This window comes from Anser brachyrhynchus (genome assembly GCF_964034855.1).
Source record: "Anser brachyrhynchus genome assembly, chromosome: 1".
NCBI classification, from domain to species: Eukaryota; Metazoa; Chordata; class Aves; order Anseriformes; family Anatidae; genus Anser; species Anser brachyrhynchus.
Genome location: NC_137694.1, coordinates 143,000,664 through 143,010,745, shown reverse-complemented (window position 1 = coordinate 143,010,745; position 10,082 = coordinate 143,000,664). Strand labels below are relative to the sequence as shown.

The 10,082-nt window shown below is 40.5% G+C and overlaps 1 protein-coding gene across 3 annotated transcripts in view; it reads left to right on the top strand.

Annotated features, from left to right (window-relative positions):
- AFF3 (ALF transcription elongation factor 3) overlaps positions 1-10,082 on the top strand; it is a 337,924-nt gene that overhangs the window by 200,524 nt on the left and 127,318 nt on the right. For all 3 annotated transcript variants that reach the window (XM_080556980.1, XM_080556979.1, XM_080556981.1), the window contains exons 6-7: positions 1,554-1,590; positions 6,828-6,879. In XM_080556980.1, coding sequence (XP_080413106.1) covers positions 1,554-1,590; positions 6,828-6,879 — 89 coding nt within the window. The remainder of the gene's footprint in view (positions 1-1,553; positions 1,591-6,827; positions 6,880-10,082) is intronic.

Below are 10,082 nucleotides of genomic sequence, written 5' to 3'. Positions count from 1 at the left end.
TTCCAGCTTTTGCCTAGAAGTAAAATGAACAAACACATGAATAGGAACCTCCCGCTTCCAGCTGTGTGTCTGGCCCATCACTCAGCCTCTTTGTACCAGAGATCTAGTCCAGGGTCTGATTCCTCACCAAAAATTAATGTTACGTGTGCCTGGCCTCTCAGAGTAGTTCTTACTGTTGTAATTGCAGTGTGCACTTGAGGTGGTACTCCTGTGTGTATGCATGTTATCTAGGAGCAGAGCTGCACAGAGGACACCTTCCCTTCAATCAACCATAGCCTGCCACACCTCGGGCTGTTTCTGGCATGATACAGGGCCCTGAACTGAGTTAATGGCTGTATTAAAAGCCTTGCGGGCACAGCAGAGGTACTCAAAATATTTCAGAGAAATAACTGGACAGAGGCCATTTTCATATAGCCTATTTTGGGCTTATTTTATGGTAACCAAGATTCCAATATGAGGTAACTAGAGGAGTAGCTAGTGAACATATATAATAATATACAGTAGTGTGCTCATACCACCAACATGGGGCCAGCGACCCAAGTTTTTAATGTGTAAAGCTTAAGAGCTGCCTATCACTGGACAGAACTATTTAAAATGTAGCAGATTTAAACAAACCTACTCAGAAGATTTAGTGTAAGGCTGATTACTAGCAATGCATTCTCAAAAAGTGTTCAAGGAGCTTCACAGCTTCACAAAACACCTGATATTTCTACCGAAGTAAAATTACAATATCATTAACATTGTGTTGGTCAACAGGGACCAGACTGAGAGACCCCAGATATATTTAAAGGTCAGGTGTTTGCTTGACAGAATTTTTATGTTAACCTCATATTTCAGTATCTCCAAAAGTGTTCTTTTTTTTTTTTTTCAGATGATAGTTATTTTCTTCTTGTCCTTGTATTCTTACTTTATTTTTTTCCCAATTTAAAAATATTTTATTATAGTATCTATTTATATTTCCCTTTTATTTATAGGCTTCTTTCACATTTTTATGAATGTAAGCAAATTATGTGAGTAAAATATAGGAACATTTGCATGTGAAAAAAAAAATATTGTACCATATTCATAAATATCACAGTTGTGATACAAGGCTGACCTTGTAATGTCAGGGACCCAGTGCTAAAGTCTGTATTTCCATTCTCCGGTGCTGTCAATATCAATGTGTGAGAAGGAAAGATCAGCTGTGCTACTACCTCAAGAATCCAATGGTCCATGAAACAATATTGGTCTTCACTCTGTCTACTCATCTAAACTAGTGGAAAATAATAGACAAGTTTTGGTTGATCAATAAATGAACAGTAAGCAGGAGACTGGTAATAACTATACAAAGAATTGCACCTTTAAAGGGTTGCTGTGAAATAAGTTTACAAGCCTTTGGATTAAAGCATTTTCAAAGAAATACTGGATTTATTCTTGTAATTGGAAGTGACTTTTAAACCGAATGAACAATTAACAATATTGTTTGTATTGTTAAGGTAATGTTCAAGCAAGTATTACAGCTAAAAAGTGCCATAAAAATAACACATTGTACCTTCTTTCTGTTATTATTGTAGGAGTCACAACAGGGATCTACAGGACACAGCAATACAAGTAAGTACTGACTCGTTTATGGCTGCATTGGGTGGAGGGAATGACAATGACTGTGAAAACCAAGGGACTGAGAAAGCAACGGTAGCAGACTGGGACAGCACAGAGCTTTCCCAAGAAGTACTCTGTTTTAGCCAAATGTGGGGAACTGAATTCAAGGGTGACCATCAAAATACCATTTCTTTTGGTGGACTGGAAAGAACAAAAAGGATTCATTTCATGATGTCTATTTCATTACCTAGGTGAGAAAGACTGAAACAGCAAAAGAATGGCTTTTCTAAAATGCTAGAAAAGAGATGACCCAGTTGCTTGGGCAAGGGCACTGCCAGATATAGGCTGCCAAAATGTTGTGCTGAAAAACCTGTTATCACTTATCTGTCATAAGCAATGGTATATTTTGTGGCTATTGCACCATAATAAACAACATAATCCTACCAATCCAATACCAAATAATGCCTCAAAGACCATGTGGCTGTGGGTCTTTTTTGGCTAGCAGTGTGGGAAGGGAAGTGATGTGTGCTTGCATGGCTCCTGGTTGTTGCTTTTCAGTGGACTCCAATATACAAACCGTGGTGCAGATCAGCAGCACTTTAATTAGATTTAGTTATGGTGAAAAACTTAGCAGCTGTATTGAAAGGAAAGATTGAACTGTTCCATGAAACAAAGTATTAATCCTCTCCCCTGACACCTCTGACTGTTGTTAATGTTGTCTTGCATATTAAAAATACATGATCCTACTCTGCTCTCAACATAAAATCGTCTCAAACAAAAGAACCATTTTGTTAGCTTCCTGACCTGTCAGCCAGCACAGAGCCCTGTTTTCAAATTACAAGGCTGTGACTGAAGATGAAAAATGCCCTGAGCTGGTAGGTAGGGCTTTGAAAGTGGCTGGTCACCCACTGCATGAGGGAGAAGACATCCAGCAAGACAAGCCTGGGAGACGTAGGCTATTAAAACAGTGCAGTTCTTTCTTCTGCAGTTCTTCAGGGAAAGGTCAGCAGGCGGAAGACAATGTTGTGAAGAAACACGCAGTGGTGTCACTTAATTGCCAGTGTCAGTTTGATATTGCTGTGAGGACCAGCACTAAGGAAATAATAAAACGCAAAATGGCTGAGGTCCTGTCAGAAAATAATGAATACAGTAATGAGAGAAGGAAGCGCAAAAGGGCCATAATAGAGAGGGCTATGCAAACATGCAAAGAGTCATGAGCATGACAAACACACAAACTGAGCTGAGGGCTTTGTGATGACATCAGAGGCCACAGTGTTTGGATAGCTTTGGTCATAGTTTCATTTAATGTATTTCCTTCTTGCAACACTTTAATAAAATAGGTTGTTCTGCAGTTCTAATGAAACATGCTCTCCTGTGGATTAGGGAAGCAGTCCTGCCCCCTTACACCTTTCCTCTGCTCCTTACTCCTGCGGTGTCCAACCTCACTTCACTTCCAGTTCCCCCATCAGCCCTCCTCCCTGTGGTATTTCCAGCTTCTTATTTTCTCATTCATCCTGCTCAGCAAAATCAGTGTGTGTTTGCTGCTGGGATAGAGTGCACTTGATACTGCCTGGCTGGGTGATGGCAACCAAACCAAAGAGTGGCTGAACCCATGCAGAAACACTTTCTTCATTGGTATCAAAATTTAGGGTTGCTGTCAGACACTAAGACACATCTCCTAATGTTGCAGAGGAATTTGACTACCTCTGAGATGTGTATCCATGAGGATTCTTGTCCGAGTGTTAGAAAAAGACATGCAATAAGACACAGGTAGAATAAAACATAGACCTTACCAGTCCTGTACAACAAGCTCACAGAAAACTCATGGAAAAAGTATTTGGATGTTAGGAAATGCTACCAAATGACTCCATATGGAAAAGAAATTTAATGGTCTATGTACTGCATTATCCAAACACACATCTTCGGAGTCCCAATTAGCTGGTATTCCCCATTGCACCATGTCTTCTGTGGAGTGGCTCCTGAGCCCATCATTTGCAATGTTCTTACTTCAGCTGCTAGCATTGTCTTTCTCATAGATAACATTTGCATTTCTCTCATCCTTCCCCCACAAGGAAATCAAAGCATTTAAAAACCCTTAATGGCTGAAGTTGTATTGCTCTGTTACAATAAGTATTATTTATCCTTGTTATCCAGTGGGGGAACTTATGCCAGTTAGGTTGAATGATTCACCCAAATTCCTACTCAGAGGAGAACACTCCTTCTCTGGTCTTCCGCTATTCAACAGGGAAATCCTACAAAAGTCCATATAAAATATATTTTGAAATGGGAGAAATCTAATCTTCTCATCCGGTTATATTTAAAACAATTAGGAAGTGAGTTGTGTGAGAGTTAGCAGGAACTAGCAAAGAATTCCCAGGCCTGTGGCTGAGGATCTGAGGGCTGATGTTTTCCGCCACAATCTTCTGGAGGCACGTGCATGCACACACACCCCAAGACACAGGCATGCACACACACACGTCCACATCCTTTTCAGAAGACATACACAGTGCATAGCACCTGAAATGAAGTGTGCTAATAGTAGCCTTGTGAGGTAGGTAATGTATCCTTTGTCAATTACCATCTGACTCAGAAAAACAACAGACTACACAAATTTGCCCACTAAAAGAAATCAGAGCTAGACAGGTTTTAGCAGTCCAACAAGTGGCAGCCTCCCACAATGGTACCTGCATGCATTTGGCAGGTAACATGGAAAATGGGAATACAAATCTTGGCCTAGCCAAGAGTGAGTGTGGGGGAAAAAAAAAGAAAAAAAAAATTGTTCTGACAGATAATTCCCTTTTATTTATCCAATAGCTTAACAACAGCGTATCTGTGACATTCAACTATGCTTAGCCTATACACATTTCTCAAATTTCTGTGATTCAGTCAAGTGTGAACAAAGTTGGTAAGAACTGATAAAGCATTAATGACCAGATATTCTACTCTGGTAGGCTGGACTGATGCATTTCTATCATCTGCAAAAGCTTCATCCTTCCCCTCCACACAGAAGTACGTTAAGTGACGATTAGCATTAAAGCAGATGCAAATGCTTACTGTAGGGTAATTCATTAATATCCAGTTTGGCTAAATCACAGAGATTCTCTTTCCTCTCTCTCCTCACAGTACTTGTGCTGTTTCCCTTGTTGCTACATTAACATACATTGCTGAAAGTAGAACCGATGTGAACTCTGGCAAAGCACTCAGGAATCCATATTCCTCCTCACACTCAAACAAACCAGTGTTCATGGTAATAATTCATCACTTACACAAAGTCTAAGTTACGAATAGAAAATCTTTGAATATGTGCCAACTGTTACTGTTGGTTTCTTGTTCCAAATTACCATAATGCAGATGAGCTCCAGGGCTCCAGGCATCCTAAGGCTGACAAACATGCACTGTAGCAACAGCTTTCTAGCCAGCAGGTTATCATCTGGATATGCTTTCTGAAGTCTCTGTTAAAAGTGAAAAGTGACCTAGAGATTATGGACTAGATGTATTCCATCCTGTGTGGCTGCCCAGCTTCTGCTTAAATTTTAGGCACCTTTAGCTTACCTAAAGGTTCACAGAGGGACACTGGTGTTTTTGAAGTCATCCAGAGCTTCCTTTTCACTAAAGATTGGACACATAAATTGGGTACACTCAAACCTTTCTACAGGGGAGGATGAGATCTACAAGCACCACAGCCAGGTGTTTGCACTACCCAAACCTCCTTTACTAGACACCCACATTCAGAAGTTTACTTTCTAGAGTAAGTCCTTCAGCATGCTTCTTTACAGCAGTGGAAAGACATTGGTGGCAAAATCCTGCCTCTTCCGATGGCAACAGCAAATTTTCCAGAGGTGCCCCTACCAGCCATTGATGACACCTCAACGCTGTATGAAAACTGAGGGTGAGAACTTTGCCATCAGAGAGCGGATGATGTGTAGTGTTCATGCGCGTGGAATAGATTAGGGGCTGATCCAAAACCCGCCCAGCTCAAGTCAATGAGTAGAAGATCAGACAAGGGAACGCTGATACAGCCTGACCAAAACAAACACTTTTCACAGTTTTTTTCAGAAGGCACAGGTGGATTTTGGCTTAATGAAGTTCGTTAAAAGGTAGTGGAGGAAAACACATCCATCACTAAGCTAGTCACACACAACCTCTGTGCCTCCTTGTCTGCTAGGCAACATAAACTCATATGTAGACAGCTATTTGTGCCCAGCAACACACAGGAGGATCAGCATCTGCAGTCATGAGGTACAGAATTCAAGTTCAAGGTGATTCAAGTGGAGCAGCATGCCCTGTTCATCCACGTTAGAGCTAAAGAAAAACCTTGTGCTGAACTGTAACTCTCAGGTTTCTCAGAGTGATAAGTGCAGTAAAGAACAACCGCCTTATTTTTGGAAAGAATGAAAGAGGGAGAAGGAATTGGCCTGACATACCATAAACAGTACCACCCCATCAGCCAGCAGCCTGCTTCCCTGGTGTCTGTGCTATGTAACTAAGTTACTTTGGGCACATGTGGTTTTGGACCACAGAAGAGGTCATCACAAGCCAATGTACTTTTCCAGGATGCTTGTGAGTCATAAGGAAACAAGAAGAAGAGGAAACCCTTGACCCCCTGATACTTCTCAAGTATTTAGGTACTTCAAAAAAAAAATAACTTAACTTGAAAGTTAGCTTTTTCTTACACAAAATAGCAAAGAGGGTTTCTCCAGACCCTAATTACAGCAGCTGAAGATCAGGTCAAAAGGTGTCAAAACACTTACGGTGTCAAAATGAGCATGAATCCAAACATCCATCTGCAGAAGTGTGTCCTAATCTCTGCCTTAGTAGCTTTTGCCGGTACTGTTCTCCTTTGTATGAAATGGTTCCTGGAACAGGGTGTGGGAGTTTGTGCATGTTGGATGGGATGCACTATCAATAGTACAGCTGTAAGACCCTGGAGAAGTCCTTTCTATGCCTCCAAGGTCTGCTGTTCCTTGTAAAGGTTGAGTTACTTGAGTCTTTCTGTCTCCCCTGTAGAGTTTTCTTGCCTGACATTGCCAGAGTACAAGTCCCAGTGACAAGAAAAGTCAAGTCAGGGTTGACTCCCAGCTTGCAGATACTCCAGCAGCGCCCCAGCAGCCCTGTGATTGCCTCAGCAGTATTCTGTGCATGTGGCAAGAGCAGTCAGCGTTAGCAATGAGTACAGCCTTGACATATCACATCTGAGCAGTTTCCATATTCACCCATTTCTGATGTCATTTTCTTTTTCTCTTTTAAAGGAAAAAGTGATGTAGAGCCAAAGAGTCCAGAGAAAAGTGCAACCCATACATCGTAAGTCACTTTTGCTTTTATGATCAGAGAAAGCATCTATGTTTTTATCAGATTGGTTTGGCAAAATAGGATTTGTCTGTTGTGGTTTTGGTTTTGTTTTTGTTTTCATTAAGATAAAGCTCTTTCACTGATGCTGTTCTTAAAAAGGCTTTTTAGATAATGACTAAACATTAATTATTCCTAGAACTTTTGCATGCTAGTAAGTCAGAGATCTTCACAGGTGAAATGGCTCCCTATCATGCTGAATAGATATGAAATGATTTTTGTGGGTGTGTGAGGCTGGCCTTTACAATTTGACTTCAACATTACCTTAAAGCTGCTGGAGTTTGTCACACTTGCTAAAAAACATCATGTCACATATGCCTTTGATGTACTGATGTAATTTTAAAAGACTGCAGTCTGCAGCTTCACCTCTGAATTACTTGAAATCCAATTACAGCTATCTCTGGTCTCTCACGATTTTGTTGATGTTTTTGAATTAACAAAAGAAGTCGAGAAATAGATAGGAACAGGCACTTGTAATATATCAGTGTTCACCTTCACTCTAGTGCAACAATAGAAGCTTTTACCATTTTTAACTCCAGTATACAAAGGACTGAATTGTTTTACCAACATAAACCAGTCTACGAAACAGATGGGCTGCAAGTTAGAAAAATAAATAGCAACAGTCTCCCAAACTGAGCTAGATAAATGAATGCCTTTAATATTTACCATGCAAGAGCAGTATGAATTTCTACAAAACCATTCACCTTTTTAATCCCATTTGAGGGAGCGAAGTTCTTGTAGCAGTCAGTCATGTGAATTTTAGAGTGCGTCTTGCCTATAATTTATGTTTCCTGATTCCTGTTATTTAAATTCAGAGCGTTACATCATGTAAATCTCACAAGGTGTCACCATTTGTTACATGGCCAAAAGTAGTCACAGAAGGAGGTACTATAACGGTGATTTGTAGTGGGATGTTTTCATTTCTGCTGCAAATACACATTAAAAATCTTCTGGAAATGAATCTAGAAAAAGATTTGACATGCTGTAAGAAATGGCTTGTCCTGTAGATTGTGTTGTGGAATGTAATTACAGTATGTGAGCATATTTAGCCAAACTTATTAAATGAATTAAGCATTAGCAGCCTTATGCCTTCTGATAGTATGATTGCTGGGAATGGTTAATAGAATGATTCCAATAATTATCATTTTTAAAAATAATATTGCAATAAAAACCAAAAGAAGAAGGGTTTTAATGCCATCTGGAGGTATTTTGGAGAAATGAACACATTTATTTTCGCTGATATTTAGCAATATGTAAAACATGAGCCATACTGCACAGTGGTTTTGCTAGTCAGATGGTATTTTATTCACGAGGAATGTTTTAACTTTCCTTTCTTCTCCTTTATCAGCTTAAAACTTTAAACCTTAGAACTTAAAAGAATAGGGGTTCAGAGATGTGCCCTAATATATTTTGCTTTGATACTACATGTTGTGCCATGTAGTATGCCATTTGAAATACAACAGACTTCAAAATCTGCTTAGGTGTGAAAAGTTCCTTGCCTAATAAGACAAAGTAGTGCGACCTTCTGAAATGATGTACAGTTTTCTATGTACAGGGTGTTTATAATGCTTATCTTTATGCTGTTGCTATATTCTAAGGCTTCCCCACAGCAGATACTGGTTCCTAGAGCAAATTTTAAAAGCAGAAAATACTTTTACCCCTGACAAATGGCTGTATTCAAGAAGCAGAGGACCCTCTAGTTCAAGAAATTGTTTGTGTGGAAAAGGAAACGGGAGAGAAAGTGGGACATGAACGGGAGGGAACCAGCAAGTAGTGCACCAAAAAAAAAAAAAAAAAACAAAAAAAAAAAAGAGAGAGAGAGGCCTGGAGCTAAGAAAGAGGAGAAAGATTGCAAACGCTGAATTTTCAGAAAGATATATAAAATTGAGAGCAATGGCAGAGAAAACCAGAGGTCAAACTGGAAAAGAAAAAGCAGGGAGAGCAAAAGCTGTTAGTAAACTAAGATGTGTCTGTTATTGAATAGTGCTGAATCCCTGAGTGCTACAGTGATGCAGATTAACACATTTCAATGTGTAGGTAAACACTGACATCCCAGTTCTTGTTCTGCTACATTTTGTTGGCCTTCCCCAGGCTGCTTCTCATTTACACCTTCTTCTAGGACAGGCTTTTACCCCTGTTTCTCAGACAGCTGTGAATGCAGACTTGTCCTTTTTGGGGATGCGGCAGCTCACACCTGAGCGCAAGATGTGCATGGAGAGGACACCCCAGCAGGACCCTCTGTCCTTCTGGTGAAAGGCCCATGTCTTCTTGTGAGGTGGTGCTCCCCTGAGGGTCGCAGGAGTCTGTCCATCTGCTCCTGGTAGGGATGTTGAGAAGGAGAGACGCTGATGTAGGAGAGGTGGCACCTTCAGGCCTGGCTGGCAGAAACCGCGGGGAGCCAGAAAGGATGCGCTGTGGATTCATTTCGTTGTGAATCATTGTTTCCGCATGGAAATGAAACAAACAGCAGCAGAAAAACCCACAAAGCGAGGCGTGTTGGCCTAGATAAAAATAACAGAAAAGATGGGGAGGAGCGAATTAATGTTTCTTTCTTGCAAATGTCTTTTTTATTTTCCTCAGGCATGTTACAAGCCACATACTCAAGCCAAGCTTATATGACTCAGTGGCAGTTAATTCATCCTTGGTGTAGATTTACTACCACCATCCAAAGATTATTTATGCAGCTCCAAAAGACAGGTTGATTGCCCTCCTGAATCAGGCAGTGAGGCGCTCATGAACCAAGCATTTACATCAAGTCTCCCCTGAAAAGATTCCTCTTGCCTTGTCCACCGGGCTCCATCCAGGGCCTCAAAATCAGGTATTGGGGCTATGCTCTGGAGCCAAAGGGATGAAGGTGCTGCTCGTAACCCCTGCAAATATGGAAATCTAGAGTACAGGATATGTGCTGTGCTGTTCAGAGGGGTTTAGGTATGGGAAATGCATTGTTTTGAATAGCATCATGCATATTTTTTTCCTGTATGCATTAACTCTGTGGATGGACTCTGGTAGGACAAAGCTCTCCACTGATAATAACATTAAACATTAAGAAACAGGCATACTTTAGATGATTCACATTAATTGATGCAACATCCTAATTAGGCAGATAAATAAGGGCAGTCATTACAATGCTAGAGATAACTGAGATGAATGTAAGAGAA